At 44.4% G+C, this 25,443-nt stretch overlaps 2 protein-coding genes and 1 pseudogene across 3 annotated transcripts; 1 reads left to right on the forward strand and 2 right to left on the reverse strand.

Moving 5' to 3' along the window:
* Nucleotides 1-2,494: 2,494 nt before the first annotated feature.
* On the reverse strand, nt 2,495-3,646 carry tex36 (testis expressed 36; the record flags this gene model as incomplete). Its single annotated transcript, XM_084166611.1, has 3 exons — nt 2,495-2,842; nt 3,302-3,445; nt 3,596-3,646. 3 exons carry the CDS (start codon nt 3,644-3,646, stop codon nt 2,495-2,497), a joined length of 543 nt encoding a protein of 180 aa, XP_084022737.1.
* Nucleotides 3,647-4,815: 1,169 nt separating this feature from the next.
* On the forward strand, nt 4,816-11,200 carry LOC311133178 (erythroid differentiation-related factor 1-like; annotated as a pseudogene). The gene is made up of 21 exons (XR_014615192.1): nt 4,816-4,889; nt 5,183-5,381; nt 5,492-5,558; nt 5,681-5,806; nt 5,993-6,117; nt 6,240-6,391; nt 6,540-6,635; nt 6,798-6,919; nt 7,059-7,170; nt 7,262-7,406; nt 7,544-7,655; nt 7,815-7,926; nt 8,113-8,385; nt 8,557-8,628; nt 8,722-8,857; nt 9,136-9,314; nt 9,501-9,702; nt 9,971-10,283; nt 10,388-10,519; nt 10,652-10,805; nt 10,915-11,200. The product of XR_014615192.1 is annotated as an erythroid differentiation-related factor 1-like (transcript).
* A 3,650-nt stretch (nt 11,201-14,850) lies between these two features.
* LOC311137186 (putative pre-mRNA-splicing factor ATP-dependent RNA helicase DHX32) lies at nt 14,851-21,258 on the reverse strand (the record flags this gene model as incomplete). Its single annotated transcript, XM_084171545.1, has 12 exons — nt 14,851-15,025; nt 15,873-16,063; nt 16,320-16,503; nt 16,630-16,774; nt 16,974-17,165; nt 18,163-18,312; nt 18,414-18,507; nt 18,627-18,860; nt 18,988-19,360; nt 20,398-20,591; nt 20,708-20,761; nt 20,992-21,258. 12 exons carry the CDS (start codon nt 21,256-21,258, stop codon nt 14,851-14,853), a joined length of 2,253 nt encoding a protein of 750 aa, XP_084027671.1.
* Nucleotides 21,259-25,443: the final 4,185 nt, after the last annotated feature.

A 25,443-nucleotide genomic window follows, 5' to 3' on the forward strand; every position in this document is an offset into this window, starting at 1 on the left:
AAGTGATGTCTTTCTTGATGAGGTCATGCACAACATAACAGATAAGTACTGTACTTATCTGTTATGTTACATAAAATAACCATTACTCACATAGCTGCCATCTGCTAGAGATATGTGCATTTAGCCTAAAACCCTCTGTAGGTGCACTGCAGTACTGAAAACAGAGCAGACCACATGCAGGCACACACGCACACTTTCCATCTCAATCATGTTTGCCATTGAGCTGGTGTAAATGCCTGAGATGGTCTGGATTGTAGCAGTATCAATTCAACCAAGTTCGAAGTAACAAGCTTGCATTTTCATGGTGAATCTTAATCAGTAGAGGAATATAATACCATAATGTCTAACCTGGTCTCAGAGCATTTCGTATTATTCTGTATGTAAATCCGAGACATCCATTTAGTATGATACACTACATGACCAAAAGTATGTGGACACCTGCTCATCAAACATCTCATTACAAAATCATGGGCATTAATATGGAGTTGGTCCCCCCTTTGCTGCTACAACAGCCTCCACTCTTCTGGGAAGGCTTTCCACTAGATGTTGGAACATTGCTGCGGGGACTTGCTTCCATTCAGTCACAAGAGCATTAGTGAGGTCGGGAACTGATGTTGAGCGATTAGGCCTGGCTCGCAGTCGGCGTTCCAATTCATCCCAAAGGTGTTTGATGGGGTTGAGGTCAGGGCTCTGTGCAGGACAGTCAAGTTCTTCCACACCGATTTTTGACAAACCATGTCTGTATAGAACTCGCTTTGTGCACAGGGGCATTGTCATGTTGAAACAGGAAACAGGCTTTCCTAAACTGTTGCCACATAGTTGGAAGCACATCATTGTTTAGAATGTAATTGTATGCTGTAGCATTAAGATTTCCCTTCACTGGAAATAAGAGGCCTAGCCCGAACCATGAAAAACAGCCCCAGAACATTATTCCTCCTCCACCAAACGTTACAGTTGGCAATATGCATTCGGGCAGGTAGCATTCTCCTGGCATCCGCCAAATCCAGATTAGTCCGTCGGACTGCCAGATGGTGAAGCGTGATTCATCACTCCAGAGAACACGTTTCCACTGCTCCAGAGTCCAATATCGGCGAGCTTTACACCACTCCAGCCAACGCTAGGCATTGCGCATGGTGATCTTAGGCTGCTCGGCCATGGAAACCCATTTCATGAAGCTCCCGACGAACAGTTTTTGTGCTGACGTTGCTTCCAGATGCAGTTTGGAATTTGGTAGTGAGTGTTGCAATCGAGGACAGACAATTTTTACGCACTACGTGCTTCAGCACTCGGCTTTCCCGTTCTGTGAGCTTGTGTGGCCTACCACTTTGCGGCTGAGCCGTTGTTGCGCCTAAATGTTTCCACTTCACAATAACAGCACTTACAGTTGACCGGGGCAGCTCTAGCAGGGCAGAAATTTTACAAACTGACTTGTTGGAAAGGTGGCATCCTATGACGGTGCCATGTTGAAAGTCACTGAGCTCTTCAGTAAGGCCATTCTACTGCCAATGTTTGTCTATGGAGATTGCATGGCTGTGTGGTCGATTTTATACACCTGTCAGCAACGGGTGTGGCTGAATCCACTAATTTGAAGGGGTGTCCACATGCTTTTGTATATATGGTGTATGTTACGTTTTGTATGGTATGCATTAATTGTGGATGTCCATCACCCATTTCTTATGATATGTTACGAATTACCATTCGTCTTATATGTTACAAATTTGCAAAACGTATAATATGTTATGAATTTGCTTAACGTTTGATATGTTATGAATTCTAGCAAGGTGGCTAGGTTGCTAACGTTAGCTAGGCTACGGGTTAGGGTTAAGTTTAGGAGTTAGGTTAAAGGGTTAAGGTTAGGGGAAGGGTTAGCTAAAATGCTAAGTAGTTGCAAAGTTGCTAAAAAGTAGTAAGTGGTTGAAAAGTTGCTAATTAGATAAATGCTATAGTTGTCCGTGATCAGATTCAAACTCTCAACCTTTGGGTTGAAAGACGTTTGTGTTATACCCTACTTCCGTTCTCTCTTATGTAACTATACCAAGCATAACATATCATACTAATTTCAGTGTCTCGGATTTACACGTACTATGTTACGTCTTTAAGACCAGGCTGCAACGTCTCCTCAGTTTCTTCTTCTTTTGCCTTTTGTACATCACATCCAATAATCTTTCTCATTTATGATGTGATTGATTTACAAGGTTTTTCTATCTACTTCATTAAATATTGTGATGAATGGTGTACTTGAAAATAGATGGCCCTTCATTACGTAATTAGTCTGGATTTGATTAATTACTGATGAACAAAGGGGATGGTAGTTTGATCTGTTTTTCCTTAAGAACCCAGTTTTACTGTAAAAGGTGCAATGTATAAATAATACAATTCAACATCTCCGTATCTCAACGTTTTTTTTGTTTTGTTTTTGCACTTGTAAGACAATCCAGATGTGTTGCTTTGAGATTTCCTAAAGAAGAGTATTTGGATAATTTGGTGATTTCATCTAATGCCTGCTATGGTAGAAGTGTCTGGAAGGCTTGGATGAGGAGGAGCAGTTTGTAGCTGCCAGCACTTCAAGGGGCACAGGACGGTCCTCATCATGCCTCCCGAACCACATAAAGTGCTCTCCTGCCTGGGCAGCAGCTGCCACAGTGGACCTCTCAAGATGGTTCCTGGGAAAACGCCTGCTGGTGGAGGAGCCCTCTGTGTCCTGGCAGTCTTGGTAGTCTGTCTGATAGGCTGAGAAGTCTCCCCTTGTCTCCCCCACGCAACTTACACTTCCATGGTGGCACAGGCAGAAGTGGGAGTTATGTTGCCTACGCTCGTCCAGGCATTTCTTGCGGCCTAATCCCTATGAAAAACGCCATAAGAAAAATGGTATTGTTTCCTTTGTGTTTCCAATTTTATTTAGTTGTACTATCTTATTTAAAAAACCTTAGTGTTCATTTGACGACATCCTAGATGATGTCTTTGTTTTCTTTGTAGTGGGCATATTGCTTACATCATCAAATACATTGATGGTATGTTGCAGTGCAGCTTGGTTATCATGGGCTGAGAATGGATAGACTCTTCCCATGGTTTTCTGTAAAGAGAATAGTTAATTGATATATCACACTTTCTCCCAGATGTTGATATTATTATGCCAACAATTATTAGTAAATTGTATAAAGGATAAATGTAATCATCCTCATGGAAGTTAAGGTGATGCATTCTTCTAAGACATTGCACACATAACAACAACCCAAGAACATATAGACACTTTTGAGTAAGATGTTTCACTATCTGCATGAATGTATTACACCCTGCCAACCTGTTCTGTGTTGATGAAGATCTTTGGATACTTCTCTGTGCTAGATGCTGGAGGTAATGGTTCACTCTGAGACAGCATAGACCCTGTGCTGGTGCATGTCTCCCGGTTACTGGTGTCATTTGCTGGTAAACCTACATGAGCCAGCTGCACAATTTGAAAGACATGTAGTTGTTAGGAAAGGTACAGGGGTGTCTTTATAATAACTTTATATGTCAATATCTGCAAAGTTGAGTACAATTATAATGGGCTCATCATAAGCTAATAGTGAGAAATTAAAAGTAATCAGAATCTTACCCATTTGCCATCCTTTTCCATTGATGAGTATTTCTTACCACCTTTTGTCATTTTCTCAAGGTTGAAACTTTGTAACGACAGCACAAAACATGGGCAACTGGACAGGGTTTATAATACTTTTGCTTCTCACATTCTTCTCACAAAGAATGCAAACAACAGTAACTATAGTAACATACTAATCACAAATAATTTGTATTCCATTTGAAAAAAATGGTGTCTTTATTTCTGCGTGTTACATCACAATTCAGCCCACCTTACTCCCTGCTTTCTAGGCACATTATCCCAGTTTACTACAATTCATTTGAAGGCAGTTTTATTTAACCTTCCAATAATAAAACAGAGGGAAAGGGAACTGGGGGGAAAAGGAATATGAAAATAAAGAAATAATACATTTAGCTAAAGATAAGAAATCAGGGTAAAGAATAGAAAAATAAAAGAATCAGAACATAAGAGAATGAATAAAAATTATCCCGAAAATTCAATTTATTGTGGCCTTTTCTGGAAATTCACTGGAAGTAAACTTCCAGAAGGAATTGTCATATCCGGATCATAATTGAACATGTGAAGTTAGCAGCCACTAAAAAGCCTCACAGTATATCACAACCGACAGGTTATATCAAACTAAAAGTCCAACCGTAACCACCCTTCTTTTATATGTGTTTGTCGCCTTTGTCCAAATCCAATTATATCCGTTAAGTAACAGCTAGCTACCACATCCTGTTGTATTAGATTAAAAGCCATTTACCCTTCATAGCTTCATTTGGAGTTTGGCTCAATTCATAATCCTGCAAATGCGGTCTTTTATTTAGTATTTTTTTACCCGGAAGTTGTGAGCTCTCTCGCTACTCTGATCTCTTGCTTTACACAAACGTGTGGTCTGTCAACAGCAGCAGACAGAACGGCTAAAGCAAGTGATGTTGATACAGGCTGGAAGGTTCTGCAAAACAGTGATAGATAATGTTAAAGCAGTTACTCAATTTGTCAGCTAATTTTCATATCGTTCAGATCATTAACAAATATGTTGCTTGGTGTGTATCGTTAAAACGTTAGCTAGCTACTGTAACCAGTAGGTGGTGAGTTAGCAGCTACAGTAGCTAGCCAGCAGTCATCTTGTCACTGTGCAATTGTTGTTGACATTTTAAGGCAGATAGTTTGCTATGGACGGGTACCTCTTGGACAGCATTCGTTTTTGTGGCCAGTAGCTAGCTTGTAGATAGAGAATGAGTTCAGCAACAGCTGGGAACCGAGAGGATGGCGTCCCTCCAGACTGTGGAAGTGAAGACGTGTATGACAGGTAAGCAATAGCTAGTTCGCTTTGAACTGCAGTTAGCTATCTGTTTACGCATGCATTGCAGGGTCACATTATTTTATGACGTTGTACAGGACAGGTAGCTGTACATACTGTACATGGGATATTTAAATGTATTTAGTTAGTTGTAACTAACATCACAATAACTACAGATTCATTTAACTTGTTGCTTGTTATATTGAATCAAGTTGTCAGTGACTTAACAGACAAGTGAGCTCAGCTTACCATCAATGCCTCCTTTGGCTTTGTTTACATGTGTCAAAGGATTTGGAAATTAGCCAAGGCAACAACGAAATAAAGAGCTGTGAGGTGGGGAAGTACTCTGCTTAGTACCCCTCCACCCACCACCTATGCACTACTACAGGAGAAGACGGACCTGAAGCTGCCTCCTGCCAACTGGCTACGGGAGAGCCCCCAAATTGGGCCTGCAGGCTTCACTGTACTAGGGTCCAGCAGCAAGAGCAAGCCTTTCTCCAGGTGAAGTGCCGGTTATTCAGCCCTCAAAACGAGATGTGGTATCTGGTGGTATGTATCATCACTGAATTGTTGCAAGGTGCACATGTACATGTACTTTCTCCTTGCTGCAGTTTTGGGATGGCCTATGACTTCATTGATTCCATTGGGGATGATGTTGATGTGGTGTCGGACTCTGAGGTAGGTCTATCCACTGAACAGCTAAGATTGTTGTGTTATTTCTACTGCTATTATGTATTTGACTTGTTTGGTAATCAAAACTGTTTGGTGAACCTAAGGGTCTCATTCTCTTTTCTACTCAGAACATCAAGAAGCTGTTGAAGATCCCCTACACTAAGTCCCATGTCAGTATGGCAGTCCACTGCGTGGGAAGGACTCTCCTCCTGGATGAACTGGACATTCAGGAGCTCTTCATGAGGTCATCTCGGGTACAGTTAGACAGCCATTGGAGAAGAAGCCTGTTTTGATGTCAATGAAGGATGTGAGAGAGCCTCATGTCTGGATGATTGACAATGCATGTAGAAATACATTTGCTTGTGTTTTTCTTTGATTGTAGCCAGGATAGTAGTATGATCTGTATGTATGGTATGTTCTGTTTTTACACTATGTCACAGACAGGAGATTGGACATGGCTAAAGGAGTTTTACCAGAGGGTAATAGATCAGAAGTGGCAGAGGAAAAAGAAGAGTAAAGAACACTGGTACCAAAAAGCAATCCTATCCAAGTTCCTCTACTACAGGTGAGATATTTGAGGTTGGACTTCTAGCCTACTTGTCAATGTGAAATACTTGCAATAGAAACAAGAACCTTATTTGGGCCAAAGTAAATCCTAATGGTTGTACTGCTCAATGTCTTCGCCAGTATAAATTGTGATGGAGCCATAGAGCCTGTCCCTGAATCAGACAACCCTGATGAGGGAGATGAGGAGTGTGGGGCGGAGGAGTTTGGTCCCTCCTGGCCCACTACCTTCATCAGCACTGCTTCAGACTCAGAGGAGGCCGCAGCACACAGAGGTAGGCCACACTTTATGGAAATGGTAAGCAATGTGCAGTACCTGGTGCAGTACCTGGTGCAGTACCTGGTGTGTTGCTGTGCTCTTGTTAAGTTTAACAGTTTCTTCCTTTGTGTCTTCCTTTGTGACTGTATGTCCATTCTTTACAGGAAAGTGTTCCCATGGACAGCAAGTATGCATTGGGACAAGTGGCTTCCAAAGAGCAGAACCTTACCACACTGTTCAACAAAGGGGAGAACAGTCAGGTAGGCTAGTGCTAAGAAACTTCATCAACAAACTCAGGATGATTGAAGACTGTGTATTTTCTCTCTTTTGTTTGGTTGGCATTTGTTTCTTTGATTGTAAATTAGTTAAATCTATTCAATTCAAGTATCATTTCAACTTTTTTCCTCCAACTTGATTGACAGGGTTTGAGGAATGACTTTGTGAGGAACATCTTGTGGACGTTTGAGGACATCCACATGCTGGTGGGGTCCAACATGCTTATCTTTGGAGGAGGATGCTACCCAGCCGTCAGCCTGCGGCTCCGGTCAGAATCACGAAAAACGGGAAACAATGGCCTCAGAAGCATTATTCATGGCAGTCAGTATAAACAGTTTCAGATGGTTTACTACTGTTCCACAGCAATGTTCCCCTGCAAAATACCTAGAAGGTTCTTTATTTTTTAGGGATAACAACAAGCCAATCAACATTCTCACAGGTATTGACTACTGGCTGGGCAATCTGATGTGCAATGTTCCAGAGCTCGTCATGTGCTTTCATGTCAATGGCATCGTCCAGGTAAATAAGCCTTGTCTTTACTGCCCAAATGAGTCATTTTATTCACAATTGAACACTGTTCTAATGTTAGTGCTGATTGTTCTTTGGTCAGAAATATGAGATGATCAAAACAGAGGACATCCCTGATCTTGAGAACTCCACCTTCTCAACCAGGGTTGTGAAAGACATCGCTCAGAACATTCTGTCCTTTCTCAAGTCTAACTGCACCAAAGAGGGCCACTACTGGCTCTTGAAAGGTGGGAGATAACACAACACACTAACTTTACCTCTAGTAGGACTTACAAAATACATGTGAGAATAACCTAGTAAATAAGCACTACTATGTGGTAGTAGGCCTACTTAATCGAATTGTCCTGTTTCTGTGTTTCCTCAGCTAGTGGAAGTGACATCGTAAAGCTGTATGACCTCACCACTCTCTGTGAGGAAGCAGCAGAGGAGAAATGCCAGAACCCCTTCACCCTGCCTGTGGCTGTGCTCCTTTACAAGTAGGTACCTGCAACCTGGTACAGTATCAACACAATATACCTGAAACTAGTACACAACACATAGTGTTGTCAGTCAATGCATTAATGGCAAATTAGTCCCAACAGGTGGCACCAGACTATACATTCTGTTTTGTAGAATGTGCATTGTTGTTCTTGCAGAGTGGCTAGCAACATGATGCTGAAGAAGAGCCAGAACAGGAAGCACTATGTGACAATCAGAACATTGCTCCTCAACTGTGTCAAGCTCCTGGACCAGGACAGGCACCCACAGGTAATGGACTGGACTCTTACTTACTCCACAAGACCAAAGTTCCGTGCAGACCTCTCATTGATATCCAAAGAGACATTTGCAAAAAAGTTTATTTACACATTAATTGAAAAACCCGGCTAGCCTGTTACTTCTCTGTGGTCGGCTGTTCCCTCTCTGACCGTCCTCTCCCCTCTCTGATTGGCTCAGATCATAGCGTCAGCCCACTACATGCAGGCAGAGCTGTTCCAGTTGGACGAGTCTCCAGAGGAGGGAGCTGGAGGGGAGTCGCTGCGGGCCGGGGGCTCAGAGGACAGCTACAGTGATGAGGAGGATCAAGAAGATCTACCAGAGGACAGTGATGAGAATGGCTCCTGCAGTACCACCTCGGACCCACAGGATGATAGCAAAGCTGTAGCTATTATCAAATCAGTGTGGGAGCTGTCTGTTCCAGAGAAGTACAAGTCCACTCACCAGATCAGGGTGAGTGTCACACATTTGTCGCTAGCTACTCTGTTTGGGTGACCGTGTTGATATACTGTATCTTGACCTAGCCACAGTAACCAGAAACTAGCCACTACCTGGAGTGAGTACTGGTGTCTTAGATGTTTTATCTTGACAATGAATTCATCCTGTTCTTTTCCCATATTGCAGCCAATCTATGCATTTCCCATCTCTCAAAACAAGGAGTAAAGATGTCGGCACGTCCTCAGCTACGTCTTAAAGGTGAGTCTCTACTGTAGTGTAGTGATAGCTATGGGAATGGTTGTCACTAAATGCTGTGTTCCGTGAGCTCTAATTGTTGGATGTGATTGGCAGGTCCTGAAAGCAGTGGACTGCAGCATGAAGAAGGAGAATGACATCCCAGCTGCTGACCCCAACACCCCCATCCCCCTGAAGTACGAGGATGGCAGTAAGGCCGTGGAGAAAGGGATTGCACTTCTCCTGGTTGGCCATCACGGACCCCATCAAGATTCTGAAGCATAGATATATGACATTATTGATTATGAATGTTGTTATACCATAATGAGCAGGTTCCTTGTTATATGTGAATTTGCCCCTAATAGATACCTCAATTTCTCTTCCTCTTTATACTATTTTCCTATCTATCTTTATTATCCCCTCTCTCTCTCTCGCTCCGTCTTTCTCTCCCCCTCCATCTCGCTCTCTCCCGCCCTCCCCCTCCGTCTCTCTCCGTTCCCCTCAATCTCTCTCTATTTCTCTTGGGTACAGCTGGTCCCTTCCAGGAAGACCTGAAGCATCCGACCCGGTCAGAGATGATCCCAGGGTCCTGGCAGCACCGTATGAAGCTGCAGCTCTTCTTCAAGGCGTCCAAGGCTCAGACACTGCCACTAACCTGCTCAAGTACGGCCGGGCCCTGCGGTACATCAAACTGGCCCTGCAGTACCACGGTCAGTGTCTCCTCTCCGGCTCAGCTAAGCATTCTGTAGTCAACCTTGATCAGAGTGGCTGTCTGAGATCGGACTGATGGATAATGTAGGTGACATGTTGTAATAGGGTTAAACTTTTGTTACCTCAAATTAGTGTTTCTGTCTACCTCCCTTCCTTCATCCCCCTCTCTCTCTCTCCCTCTGCAGATGCCTGCTGTTCGGTGAGGAGTATCCTGCACCTGCGGGTGCTACTGTTCCACAGCCAGTGTCTGTCTCTGTTATGGGGACATCCAGCTGATGCTGGCCCAGATTGCAAGTAACCGTGCTGCCTACCTGGAAGAGTACAGCTACCAGACTAAGGAGGACCAGGAGTTGCTGCACAGCCTGCACAGAGAGCGCAGCTGCCAGAGTAAGGAGACACTCACACACTTTTCAACAATAAACATATAATACGTCCCTCCTAATGTATTTACAATTGACCCAAAATGTTTAAATATACTTTAGAATTGAAAGGTCTTGCCATTTAATGTAGTGCTTTTCAAAAGCAAGAACCTGTCATAACAAACGCTAACATTATAATACTTACTATGGAAAAACTTTACCAATCCTATATATAAATGCAGTGCATTATTGTTGTTACAAATTAGAAGAGTCTGGCCTGTGTGACTGTCCCCCAGCCTTTAACATGGCCAGTGACCTGGCCACGGACCCAGAGTACGAGCTGTTTGTGAGCAGTAAGTGTTACGAGGCAGCCTACGAGCTGCTGACCTCCTTTGAGGCCATTGAAGACAGCACAACACCTCCCTGCTGCTGTGCAACACAGGCAGACTGATGAGGATCTGTGCCCAGGCCTACTGTGCTGTGTCTGCAGATCTGAGCAGAGGAGAGTTCTCCCAAGAGGAGGCTCTCTATTACAATAAGGTACCACTACCACACCCTGGCAACTCTGCCGCAGACTATGCCCCTCTGTCCAGGAAGGCCCAGGAACAGGTAAGAGGCCATGGGCCACACTTTAATAGATTCATAGTAGGTGAATGAACAGAATGGAAAATGTCTAGTAAATTAACTAACCTTAACTCTACATGCTGCCCTAGGTGAAATGGTTGAAGTCTCTGAAGTACTGTGACCTGCAGACCGAGTCGGCCCGCCAGCCCCTCTACCAGGACAGAGCTGCTACCATCCACCACCGCCTGGCCTCCATGTACCACAGCTGCTTCTGCAACCAGGTAAGGACTAGGCCTAGGATGTACACTGTAACCAGAGTCAAATATTTTAAAACATTTAAAGGTTGTGTTGTATCTGTAGAGGAGCATTAAGGTGTTCAGTATGTTTTTTCTATGTTTCCTCCTCTGTGCCAGGTAGGGGATGAGCACCTGAGGAAGCAGCACAGGAGCCTGGCAGAGCTGCACTACAGCAAGGCTGTCCGCCTGTTCCTCAGCCTGAAGGACACGCCTTACGAGCTGCTCCTCACCCTGCTGGAGAGGGTGGCCTTCACTGAGTTCACCATGGCAGGTTAGTCAGTGAGGCTCACCCAGGCCAGGGCCATGCTCACTCCAGCCAGGTCAGAACCGTCATAGTATTCTGAAAGGTGGTGTCATTGAGTAACAATGTGTGCTCACAGGTCAGAGCAGCAGTGGGGCCAAGCTGAAGACCCTGACAGGAGCTCTGGATATCCTGACAGAGACTCACCATGCCTTCCTGCTCATCCACAAAGAGCTGATAGAGGAGCACACAGAGGTATACACAAACAGAGATAGAACTGGAACTTGGATAGCAGCAAATCCCTTCAGTTTGCACCTTCTGTTTGAGAATCTGCGGTTACATCTAACCCCCAATTACTCACATGCCTCATCCCACTGTTACATTTCCAGATGAAAGTATTTTTAAAAATGTATTTTTTTGTTGACGGATGGCCCAGAGTTGACAGGACCCCTGACAGAGGTGCAGATGGCCCCACCTCAGGGCTGAACACGAAGTGATGAAGTTGATTGGGGTCTTTGAGCCCAGTTTCTCCTTCCTACTGCTGCAGCTGGTCAAGATGATGATGACCATGAAGCGCAAACCAAGGTGAGGAAAGGACTGGTTATACCCAGCCTGATTAAAACCTTATCAAGCAGGACTAAACATATGATCCAGTAGAAGCATAAAACTGAACGTTCCGTAATCTTTTCAGCGTATTACTGGGCATCATGTAGGCCTTCTAAAACCACTACTGGTACACTTGTTGCCCTCAACATATTGAGTTAGACTGTACTACGTCCGGCAGATAAATTGATTATCTAAAGAACCCTAAGCATTTAATCCCAGTGTGTTGGTCCTGCCCTGCCACATCTCTCCCAGTGACAGATATCCCTCCACACAAAGCTGTGTCTGTAGTCTTCTCTTTAACAAGTGTCAATCATTGTTATTCGTCTTTAGCAAAAGGCTTTGTCTCTGTAAGACTGTGGCAAGAGGGGTAAGGGAAGCGGTTCCCAAACTAGGGGTCGCGACTCCCTGATATGAAAATGGGGTTGCGGGAAAATATACAAAAAAAATATGTATATCGTCTTTGTATCTCAAAATCATTGTAATGTGGTTAACCTTAAAAATCTGAATGAAAATGATTCACATCTAAAAGTAAAAATTCAACCAGAGGCCGCACTTGACCGTTTCACTTGAATCATTCTGATGGTGAATGGCTAGGCCCGCTACGCTATGAAACCACACACTATTGCAGAGACTTTAATATTACCGGCCGCAATTGATACAGTGAAAACAATATGTGGGGAGGCAGAGGCACAGAAACTCACATCAATACCTTTGTCAGATAACACTGTTAAACGAATAATTTGTGCTATTGCTAGCAATCAAGAGGAAACTCCCCAGCTTATGCTCTCCAAATGGATGTTAGCTGTGAGGGTCGAGATGCCCATGCATTGACTTTTGTTCGCTATACGTGTCGGGGGATGCTATTCACGAGGACATATTGTTTTGGGAAGGCTTTCCACTAGATCAGGGTTGCCCAACCCTGTTCCTGGAGAGCTACCCTCCTGTAGGTTTTTTTGCTCCAACCCCAGGTGTTACTTACCTGATTCATCTTATCAACCTGCTAATTATTAGAATCAGGTGTGCTAGATTAGGGTTGGCGCAAAAACCTACAGGACGGTAGCTCTCCAGGAACAGGGTTGGGCAGTCCTGCACTAGATGTTGGGATATTGCTTCGGGGACTTGCTTCCATTAAGCCACAAGAGCAAGTAAAAGTTTGTGATGGTAAGTTGAGAAGACAAGCAGAAATACTGTTAGAATGTTTTTCAATTGACTGCCATAGCCCAAATAAAAAAGTAAACATTGGCTGTTAATTACATACTTTTTTTTCACATATCAAAATGAGGTCGTGGGCTAAAAAGGTTTGGAAACCCCTGAGTTAGGGTATAATTATCTCGGCATCCCTACACCATTATCGAGGAGATAAGGGATAGTGCTAGAGTTTGGCTATTAAGTCCTTTTTCTACTCATGGATACCATTTGTATGTCACTGCATGCAGTTTGAAGGAAGTTGAAGGTAGTTTTGTGAGCCATTGCTAACTAGCTTTAGAGAGCAATGACTGGAAATCTACAGGTACAGCTAGCATTCTTCAGGTCGTTGCGTTAACGTTGGTTAGCAATTGCGCTAACGCTAGTTAGCAACTTTCTTCAAACTGCACACAGACATAAAAATGGTATCCATGAGTTCACCTGACTAAGTAGAAAATGGCTTAATTGACAAAATCTCGCACTATCCCTTTAAGCATAGCTTTCATTAAAAACAATACCTATTCAGAATTTGATGGTATGTTTACAATAGCAATAAGGATGAGGAGCTTCTGAAGACCTATAAGAATGTTTACTCCAAGTTCCTTCGTGCTGAAAAGACCGCTCCACTCCTCAGACGTGTTTAGCTCTTCCTCGACCTCCTGCAACAGCTGACCCCACAGACAGGGAGTGAGGACCTTGGGGCAGGGTCATGACGACAACCAAAATAACAGACCCTTACCAAGGTGTTCAATACTCTACACACCTACACCTGCAATGTGAAACCTTCAATGTGCCTTACTACCAGATTGAGCAATCCACAATTTTGCCTTTTGGTAGATTTTGTTTAACAATTCCTGCACTTTACCCTTTTATTTCGTTTTGTAAAGAGGATTTGTAAATTAAGTTACAAATATACATTTTCTTTGTTATCCCCAACTAAATGAGGGATACATGCGCATGACTTAAACTTTGGAGAACCCATATTTCAATGGGATTTGATAAACCTGGATTATAGTAATGATGCTGTGAAGAAACAGGGTCAGGAACGAGGCAACATTTCAAAAAGAAAATGTGCAATAGCCTGCAGGCAATGTTGAATGCAAACGATTCATTCGAAGGATAATTTGTACTGGTTGCAGTATTTATGTTTGAATGTGTGTGCCTGCATGTTTGCCCTGACATGAAATAAAGGTTTGAGTAATATTTCTAATCACCTTGTCTTGGTTCAGGTTGGTAATGACAGTGTATGAACACTACTACACAACACCAACCGTGGTGCCAAGAAGTTCAACTTATGTCTGTCTGTATATATAAGGCCCTGGATCTTGGCATGAGACTAAGTATGTATGCACTATGCAGGCCTAAAGAGGTCACATGGTGCTGTAATGCCTCATGTAGCTACAATACTGTAATGCTCTGTCACTGAATTGGGTCACCCCCACCTATCCCTTCTCTCTTCACAGCAGATGGATCAACAAACCCATATTATGTCCCTGTGCTGTTCTGTTTCTGCTCCTCTGTACGTCAGTAATCCATCTGGGACAGACATTTTATGCACTATGAAAGCCTAGAGTAATTTAACAGAAAGGTAAGACAAACGATTAAACTGAGCAGTGGAGGGTAAGGGCAAAGTATACGCCTGTGGGGGTTAAGTGTCTAAGCTGTGTTATGTTTTGGCTTTTGGACTGCCCAAATATATACGTATTTGAAGCGTTACAGATTGCACCATAGAAATGTAAAGGTAATTTCCGATTGAGACAACTTTTGCAGCATTTACCTTGAATACAGTCTCCGCTGACGCGGGAACATTGCCTTTAATTTTAAATCACGCTGTAATGCTGAACTTCCGCAATACGGATTGAATAGAGCCCTAGATGTGCATTTAGGTTAAGTACTCCTCAAACATGTATTTTTAGTGGTGTGTTTATAGTTAAACTGCAAGTTCCAAAAAACAACATACATCCCGGTACATACGTAGGGCTCTATAAATTAAATGTACATTGAGTAGAAAGGGTGCCTATATAAATATTGCTAAAACTAACACATTGGCAGTCTTGACAGATACTGTCACTTTTTTCCCATAATGCAATTCCAGTAATTAACTAATTTAATTATATTCATTAGATAGAATCATGTCAATGTCAGGCTAAGTTTCAATGACTCAAAAGTAACACTGGTGAGATGACTGAAAGGTAACACTGGTGAAAATGATCATATAATACAGTACCAGGGAATGAGTAGGGATTTTCTGCCTCTAAGACATCCTCAACCAAGGCCTTCACAATCACTGTATAACACAACTGGCTGTGACTTCTGGTATGCTCTCTAGGCTCGGGCTCTTTTTAATGTTCTTCGCTTTGTAGTGTTCAGCTCCATTGTCTAAGATGTTCTGGAGGATGTCCTTGCTCTCGCTGGGAGGCAGGTTGAAGAAGAAGTACTGTGGAGCCATCTGAATGAACCTGGGTGGAGGGAGGGAATCATTGGTGAACATGGAGTTGGACATTGGGCGAGTAAACCCAATATCCTCTGATATGTGCCTTTTCATGAATTTGGTTCTGGTTCTGATTTCACAGTAAGCATTATCTTATTAATTTGCACTTTAATTAAACATAGCACAGGAACATTGGGTCAGCTGCAATTACGGAGAGCAACCTGAAATTAATTTGAATTACAGTGAGTGGGAATTGAAATTAGTTAGATTATCATAGACCAAAGAACGAGGATCTCCCGATGTTCACTGCAATTGACCAAAATTCCGCAATCAAGGATTTCCTATGAATGACACCCACTCTCTTTGTTGAAAAGAGCACTTACAGTAACATCAGTCTAACAGCTGCCAGGGGCACCATTTGGTATACATTTGAGCGATTAAAAAGCTAAATTTCAGAGTGTGTAACCTAAGACGGCATGTGAAGGCTGCCGAGCCTCCTCTGTCATTAACAGTCCCCATTAAACCAGCACTCTCTCTGTATCTGTGCTATCCCTAATCCCCTTTTAAGCAGCTGATACTGGAGGGAAGGATTAAGAAACCCCCTCCAGTTACAAACTCTAATGTGCCATGGTGAAGAGCCTGGTCCAAAAGGGAAAGTAATGTCTGGGAACTCTTGTCTCTCCCTGAAGTAAATATCTGTAGTTATCTATTGGAAGTTACAAGCTACACACGGTTCTAACCTATTATATTATATATACTATATTTTGATATTTTTTATGTTTGGATGTTTGTTTCGTTGCTGTATGTCTTTTGCAAATGGTTACTTCACATGCACAAAGCCCTCAAAGAACATCCTCCACCTCTAGTCCACTTACTCCTCTGGTGATATGTGGGACACGGTGCGGATGCAGTTGTCCTCTGAGAAGGAGTACTCATGGAAGAGGACCCACTCCGGCAGGCCCAGTTTGGGTGTCTTGGTGCCGTAGGCAGAGAAAGGGTGGATCTGGGCCACGTGTTTGTGTGTCAACATGAAGTAATTCCCTGATGAATCCACATTCCTTGCCACCTGAAAGTCATAACATTATCGGTCTTTTATAATCACTTCAAGCTTCACTTCAAAAGGAACTCACACATCTGAGATATCTTGTTGCAGGTGCATGGGAACAATGCGATAACTTCAAAGAAAAGAGAAACCCACACATGGCTCTTGCTAGTGATGCGAGTAAGTAAATGGTAGATTGTATATTTCAAGTTTCTTAGTAGTAACAGTTATCAATAGATAGCTAATGCCAGAAGGTAGAAGCGAATACATATTACCGTACCTGCATGAAAAAGCCAGCTAGCAGCGCTCTCTTAATGTTGAGAGTGTTTCCCTTGGAGCCGAAGGAAGGCATGGAGACAGGCAGCTCTATCCTCCTCAGGATGTCAGTCAGCTCAGAGCGGATAGCATCAGCCGTCTGCAGGGCAGGCAGACTCAGGAAGTAGTCCTGACACCACTTCTCCACACTGACAACAGGAACACACCAAACCAGAGAGAGGAAATGTGGGTTTTAGGGTCAATGGCCAATGTTATCCTATTTAAAAAAAAAAGCTGTTTGTATGCACTGTGGCTACAGGTATGCCTATGTGAACTCACAGGGCTCCTGCTGGTTCTGTTTGAAAGCCTTGTAGATGTTGATGAGGGTGAAGTGGTCTCCCTCTGGGTGCTGGAACTTCAGGTGACACTGAGAGGCCTCTAGCCTCAACTCCCTTGAGGGGACCAGGTAGCAGCTTGGTGCTAAGAGAGGGGCAGCGTGAGAGAAGGGGTTAGCACACTAATATTGTACATTATGAAGTATATGTGAGGTTTGACATGACTTCACTTTGTATGAGGTCTGCAAGTGTGCAAGCATGACCACAGCATGGTGATGTGTGTGTTAACATTAATCTTTAACGTGGTATATAGGCCACAGAGCATAAGGTGAAGTCCCACACACCTGTCAGCATGGCGGTGATGGTGACCACCTCATTGACACAGTCAAACTCGCAGGAGGCCAGTAGTGTCTTGGCCATCTGGGGCTCCAGGGGGAACTCAGACATGATGATGCCGATCTCCGACAGGTTCCCGTCATTATCCAGGGCTGCTAGGTAGTCCAGTTCCTCCAAGGCCTGCATCAGACCCTCAGGATCTGGTGGAAATAACACAGCCATGGACATGAATCGAACTGTGCGTGACAGAACTGTGAAGTATCTGGCTTTGTAAAGAAAGTAAACTATGACTACAACCTTGTAAAACTGATTATTTTCAAGGTTATACAACCAGCAAGCAGGCTAAACTGATTGTAATTTAAGTCCTCGATATCCTAATATCAGCTGTGCATCACTATGCAAAATAAATGTTCTGAGAGGCTTTGCTTTACACTGCGGCTTTTGGATGTAACAATGTTATCAAAAAACAACAAAAAAACTATATACAGGGCAATAGACATCTCAAATGTACTGTCCCGTTATGATCATTATGGTAATAATATAATCCTGAGAAACAGCATCACAACAGCAGCAACATAATAATAACAACATTGCATCACACCCATCAACACAACACTTTCAATCTGAATGTCATCCACTCATGGTGCTTATAGTGAAATGCCCACATTGCCCAGCTGCACATGATCATTACACTGTAGTGCTTGGCAGGGCTTACACACACACACACACACAGAGAGAGAGCATGGCTAAGCTCTTATCGCTAATGAGTGTTAGACCTCTATGGCTGCTGCTGCTGCATCACTAGGCCAGCTATGCAAACATTGGCCATAGAACAGGGCTTGTCAACTCAGCTAACGCATGGCTCACCGACCTCCAATAGAACACAATACCACACAACAGGCCTGTGTGTACCGGCCACACGGGCCGAACTAAATAACTGAGCTCAACCCAAAATGTGTCTCTATACAGGATGCATGGAGCTCAAAAACGTAAATACAAAACAACAATGGTGTTATTATGCCACCAATCAAGGGACATTATTGCGTTATGCGTTAAGGATGTAATTTCATTGTACTGATGTATCACTCCATTCAGTATGTATACATTTAGCTGCCCTGTCACATAGGTACTGTAGATACAATAGAAAATGTAATGTTGAAGAAAGAGCCTGTACTTGTTCAGCCTGTCTTGCCGTACCTGGCCTGTCGATAAAGTCACAGCGGCCCATGCCACTGATGTCCATCCTCTTCAGGAAGAGCACCGTGGATGTGATGTCAGACTCCAGGATGTGGGGGCGTGTCTCACTGGGCAGGGGTGTGTCCTCTGGGTACAGACAAAAACTCTTCCCTGCGGGAAATTATGCGCTCAGGTTAGCAAGAACACATGACCCTCCAAACTGTGTGACTTCAACACCTGGACTTTGTTACTGATTTCAGTCTTTGTCATACCTGTTGGCCCTACAAGCTGTTTGCGGCTCTCTGCTTGAATCCTACTGATAGGTTGAATGGCGACTGAGTTCGCCCTGATCCTAGGGTTATAAATCTATAACATGAGGAAAGACAGACATTCATAAAAAAACACCACTAATTTATTACAATCTTGTTACCAAAAAGGGGTACAAAGGTTTGCTTAAAATAACTATTCATCAATAAGTTACTCACATTTCTTTTCTGGACACCGGCATCAATGACAAAGTTCAGCATGTGCACAGCCCAAAAGAGGTCTTCATTTGGACTGGAGGTGAGGAATACTCTTCTGCACCGGCCTTCCTCTTCACCTAGCATGGGCAGAGTCCCACCCAGCCCAGGGTGCACTGAGATAGGGAGAAGTTCCCCTAGATGTGGGGGTATATTGGCCTCCTCGCGAAGGAGGATATCACGGGCAAGATCTATCTCCTAATAAAACATAAAAGAAGGAGAGAAGGTTGAGTAATGCTGTTGTCGAAGCAACAGTTGTCATGATATGGCTTCTGCCACATTCCCAGACTGTAGACTAGGATATGACATTTTAAGAAGATCTTACTTGAGTTGTGGCCAAAAACACGACTATATCCCCTTCCTCTTGGGAGTGGTGTATCTCCAGAACCAGACGCAGCGCAGAGCAGAAGTAGTCCTTGTGGCTGGTACCAGTATACACCACCTCCGCTGAACACACCCCCTCCAGCTGGATCAGTGGGACATTCCTGTAGTGGCCCAGTAGTTTGGGTCCTGGGTGTGTAGCTGTGAGGAGCACCACACGGAGCTCGGGCCTCTGCAGGGCGATGTCTTTGAGAAGGCCCAGTAGAACATCTGTACTGACCGTCCTCTCGTGGGCTTGGTCGATGACGATGACACCGTAATGCTCCAGCATGGGGTCTGACATCATCTCTCTGAGCAGCATGTCATCAGTGCAGTACCTGGGGTGGTGAAGAGGAAAATGGTCACAAACAGGCGTAGGGTAACATTTTGTGGGAGTAGCATATGTGTTGATAAAGTTCTACTAAAGTGATTTATCAAGTACATACACAAAAACATAAAAGCAATACATTCTAGTGCTCTAATAGCAAATTAAAGCCAACAGTGTAAGACAACATGATGTATAAGGAGACAATTAGCCGTCATCCTGAAATGGTCCTCAATGAAGCTGCTGTGCTTGGCTGCTTTGCGCTAGTGTCATTTAGGGCTCTATTCAATCTGTATCGCTGAAGTGTTACAGATTGCTCGATAGAAATGTAAAGGTATTTTCCGATAGAGCCGACATATGCAGCGTTTACCATGAATGCAGTCTCCGCTAACACGGGAACATTGCCTTTAAATTTCAATCACGCTGTAACGCTGAACTTCCGCGAAACAGATTGAATAGAGCCCTTACTCTACTAATAACTACACTCTTAGAAAAAAAGGCGCTATCTAGAACCTTAAAGGGTTCCTAGGCTGTGCCCATAGGATAACCATTTTTGGATCCAGGTAGGACCCCTTTTGATTCCAGGTAGAACCCTTTTGTGGAAAGGGATTTACATGGAACCCAAAAGGATTCTCTACCTGGAACCAAAAAGGGTTCTTTAAAGGGTTCTCCTATGGGGACAGCCGAAGAACCCTTTTAAGGTTCTAGATAGCACATTTTTTTCTAAGAGTGTAGTTATTAGTCTAGTCAGTGGATTCATTAGGTCTCCATGGCTGCCTGGTTTCTTAGCTTGTCTTGGGTCTTTGTTCCCCGGCTGACTTATGGCAGGGAGAGACACGGGAGCGTGGCATATGGTCAGAGTGAGAGCTGGGCAGCTGCAGCGGAGCCCCCTGAAAAGAGGCTCCTCAACTCTTTTGTTCAGTTCTTTAAAAAAAGAAAAGACAGCCGCCAAGAAGGTGGGGGGGTGATGTGTGTGTGAGTGTGTATGAGAAAAAGAGAGTGTGTTTGTGAATTGGTGTGTGAGCAGTGTGTGTAATAGTGTTAACAGACCTGAGAACAGTGTCACCAGAGCAGCATGTCTCTAGGGGGATGCTATAGCCCACTTCATGGCCGATGTTGACGTCCATCTCATCAGCTACACGCAGGGCCAGATCCACTGTATGTTGCCTATGGACCTGGGTGCACACCACCATGCCATTCTGGTACTGGACAGACAGGCAGAACTCTGCACACCACTGGGGAATCTGAGCATGCCACAGGGGGGAAAGATAAGAACATGAAACACACTGCCACAACAGATTATCCTTTCTAATCACGTCCTTCAGTCATAATTAGAGCATTAAACCCTCATTTCACTTACCAGTTTGACAATCTCTCTTTTCTCCTGAAGTGTGCATTGGTTCAGTACTTCCCACTAATGTAAAAGCATTGGATTAGTATAGGCATGGGCTAGACGGAGATTCCTCCATAGGCCTATTTCTTATACCAGTCCTTTTCTTTCAAATTCATGAAGGTAATTGAACAAGTGCACACTTTGGGAGAAAGGAAATATTTTTGGGATGCAGCCAATAGTCACTATGCATTACAACATATTTTTGTGAGATAAAACCTAGTTATTATCAGAGGGGAGAGTAATCAACTCACCTGAGAGCTTCTGCCAGTTTTTGCAGTTCCAGAGACCATAACAAACTGCCTGTTGGCCAGTTTGTCCATGAAATCACACTTGGCTTTCCAAACTGGCAGATCCATCCTTTCCTTTAGTAATGTGTAATATCGAGAGGAGTAGGGTAGTCCGTCAAATCGATTAAGCTCCAAAACATCACCATATTCCGAAACTTCTTCACCTGCTCCTTCTGTTTCGAAGGCTACTCTATCCTCCCAATACTTCTCTCCGGTTATGCCCTGCGCCATGGTTGAAGTTGATTACGCGCTCCTTTCCTTACCCAGTCGAGAGATTGGCTACGCGCTCACAGAAAGAGCCTCGAAGATGCAAATAATTTTAAGAAGGTTTACGTGATTTTATATAATTCGAAGTCGGTTGTTCAAGCTAAATAAAATAGCTTCGAATGAATGCCCCTGCCCTGCTCCAAAGCGGGAGAGCCTGAATAATGAATGAAACGAGCTCCAGCGACCGTGAAGGCTGACTGGTCATGTGACCACTAATCCCACAGTCCAACAGATGAGACTAGGATAAATGATGGGACAGGCCAGCCAGGGCATAATAGAATAGAGAACAATAGTTTGAATAGAACATGGCCAGCGTGGAGGAGTGTGCGGCTGTGCGCAGCTGCATGGTTCATAGTTTATTATGCAATTTCACATTTGCAACAATGGTGCACACATAGAGAATGAGATGAATATTGCAACAGTAGCGATAAATCACAGGGGTGACCAAACTTCGAAGGATGTCCCGCACATCAGGTTTTCCCGCACCCGCCACAATGTGGTTCCCATAGCAACCATTAACCGTCATCATCAAGGCATTAACGACAGTGTGGAAAACGTTTCACTAGTTAGCTAAAGTGGCTAACTACTTTTCCATTGCAGCCGTACAGTCGATGTCCGCGCCCCCGCGGAAATACATTTGCATAATGAATCACCATAAAAATCCTTACATTTAAACTAGAGAGAACTTCTTTTTTTTTTTTTCATTTGATGCTTCTCAATCCACAGCATCCGCCGATGTCGCACTTCCGCATCTGCAGGTGAAAGGTGACAGCTACAGCAGTGTTTGTCAGACCATGAGACATCCTGAAAAACAGTCTTCTCACAAAATCATCTGTAGCATCGGTTTGGCCTACAAACTGTTACGACCCCTCTATGTAAAGATGATACTCTCACAAACACAATTTGCTCTATGACCCACACAAGGCCCCCACAAGCATCTTGGGACTCGTCTGAAGTCGGTACAGCCTGATCTGCCAACTGACAATAACCAGTGGACAAAATGTCATGACTGCCACAGCCCTAACTCTCAATACAAGTAGCTAATTCTTGACCCCCACCTTATCCCTTTCAATGCCTGTGCGTTCTTTAGGCTGCCTTAAACCATTCAAGCCACCATCTCCTCCTGTCATTGGTAAAGTGAGTCACCATAGCATTGACCTGAGCTGGGAGACAGAGGAGAATTGACCATGGACTGGCCCACCAGAGAAATGGACCTGCTTCTCTGTGGAAGAGATGGACCCCAAATCCCACACATACAGTAGCCGTGCATGGGTAAAATCACTGGGGAAGCCTGAAAAAAAAAAAAATACATATTACAACCTACAATCTCTATAACCTGTCAATTCATATGCCTTGCCACAGTGAGTCAGTGGCGATTTTAGCATGTAAATCTTGGTGGGGCAAAAAAAAAACAACCTGTGGGATGTATGCCAGCAAAGCCACAACACAACACTAAACAATACATTAATTGCATTATAACGGTGACAAACGGTGCCCACAAACTGTTAGGGCCTACATAAAGCTGTCCCAACAGCAGTCCCAACAGCAGTCCCAACATCTTACCATTGCTACACCTGGCTATCAGCGGAGCCTTGTCTGGCAGCGAAACAGTCCATTCAGCCTCATTTACTGCCTTTTAAAAAACCGTAGGATAAATAAAGCAGACAATGAAAGCTCTTACAATATTCGATGATTACGTTTCTCTAAAACAGGTTATAGGCTACATGTGCACAACCAAGTCAGAACAGTAGGCGAAATTAAGAGGGGAAAATAGACCAAATTATTAGGGTGAGGCACATGGGCTACTAACAGCTTACTGTGCAAGGAGGAGCAGGAGGAGCACTGCCAGAGCCCTGCAAAATGACCTCCAGCAGGCCACAAATGTGCATGTGTCTGCTCAAACGGTCAGAAACAGACTCCATGAGGGTGGTATGAGGGCCCGACGTCCACAGGTGGGGGACGTTTGGCATTTGCCAGAGAACACCAAGATTGGCAAATTCGCCAATGGCGCCCTGTGCTCTTCACAGATGAAAGCAGGTTCACACTGAGCACATGTGACAGACGTGACAGAGTCTGGAGACGCCGTGGAGAACGTTCTGCTGCCTGCAACATCCTCCAGCATGACCGGTTTGGCGGTGGGTCAGTCATGGTGTGGGGTGGCATTTCTTTGGGGGGCCGCACAGCCCTCCATGTGCTCGCCAGAGGTAGCCTGACTGCCATTAGGTACCGAGATGAGATCCTCAGACCCCTTGTGAGACCAGATGCTGGTGCGGTTGGCCCTGGGTTCCTCCTAATGCAAGACAATGCTAGACCTCATGTGGCTGGAGTGTGTCAGCAGTTCCTGCAAGAGGAAGGCATTGATGCTATGGACTGGCCCGCCCGTTCCCCAGACCTGAATCCAATTGAGCACATCTGGGACATCATGTCTCGCTCCATCCACCAACGCCACGTTGCACCACAGACTGTCCAGGCCACCTCATCAGGAGCATGCCCAGGCGTTGTAGGGAGGTCATACAGGCACGTGGAGGCCACACACACTACTGAGCCTCATTTTGACTTGTTTTAAGGACATTACATCAAAGTTGGATCAGCCTGTAGTGTGGTTTTCCACTTTAATTTTGAGGTTGACTCCAAATCCAGACCTCCATGGGTTGATAAATTTGATTTCCATTGATAATTTTTGTGTGATTTTGTTGTCAGCACATTCAACTATGTAAAGAAAAAAAGTATTTAATAAGATTATTTCATTCATTCAGATCTAGGATGTGTTGTTTAAGTGTTCCCTTTATTTTTTTGAGCAGTGTATATGAATGGATCTTTACGGGATATGTTAGTGCAGGCTGGGCCACATCAGGATAAAGAGGGGAATTTCCCAAGAGATGAGAGGCAACGAAAGTTTTCGGTGGCCCACTACAATAGGAGGATGGCGAACGGGGAGAGAGTGGAGAGACCATGGCTTGTCTATTCCAAGCAAAACGATGCAGGAGAGACTCAATGGACTCGCCACCATATTTATGAAAGCACTTGTTTCTAAAGCTCAAATTATTTCATTATTTTTTACAGTTCTACAGGAATATTAAAATATGTTAAATATGTTATATAATAGTGTTCTTTTTATTGTAATTGTAACAATTATGGGATCGTGCCATGTGGGATAACAGGTGGCATATTATTAATAAGAAACTCGCTTTCCTACTATAGGTGTCACGGTTTCGGCCGAGGCTGCCTCTCCTCCTTGTTCGGGCAGGCTTCGGCGCTCGTCGTCTCCGGAATTCTAGCTGCCACCGATAGATGTTTCATGTTCGTTTGCTTTTGTCTGTTTGTGTCACACCTGTTTCTGTTTTACGTGATTAGTGTCCTATAAGTTTCTCGTTGTGTTTGTCATGTGTTGTGTATGATTGTTTTTCGTCAGTGTTGTGTTTGCTCGGTTGAGCATATTCTCTCCACTGCGCTGGAGCTCGATTGCACTTGTTTCGTGCACTACTTCATTTTGTCGCACCTGTTTGTGCGCATTTTGCCTATACGCCTTGTGCGTAGTTTAGCTGTTGGGCTTAGTTGCCCTGTTGCCTGTGTTTGGGCCGGAATACAGCATTTGGAACCTACCGTCTGCGTCCTGCATCTGATTTCCTACACTACACCTACACACGCCCTGACAGAATCATACACCAGTCATGGAATCAGCAGGAGCCGAAGCAGCCCAGACAAGACTGGAAGCCCAGGTTCGGGATCAGCAGGAGCAACTCCTGCAGATGGGGAACGCCCTGCAGGAGGTGATTACCACACTCCGAGGCTGGGGTTCGCCTCCACCACCGCCCGCCCTGCCAGCACCATCGGCCAGCCCGCCCGTTCCAGCACCGGAACCTCGAGGAGTCCGACTATCTCTCCCGAGGGCTTACGACGGGACAGCGGCTGGGTGTCAGGGATTCCTGCTCCAGGTCGAGCTATACCTGGCCACCGTGCACCCGGCACCTTCAGGGCACGAGAGCGTGTCCGCTCTGATCTCCTGCCTGGCCGGAAAAGCGTTGGAGTGGGCCAACGCGGAGTGGAGGAAGATAGACGCCACGACCATTACGTACACTGAGTTCTCCCGCCGCTTCAGGGCGGTGTTTGACCATCCCCCGGAGGGGAAAGCGGCGGGGGAGCGTCTGG

This window comes from Coregonus lavaretus, assembly GCF_964263955.1.
Source record: "Coregonus lavaretus genome assembly, chromosome: 1".
Lineage (NCBI taxonomy): Eukaryota > Metazoa > Chordata > Actinopteri > Salmoniformes > Salmonidae > Coregonus > Coregonus lavaretus.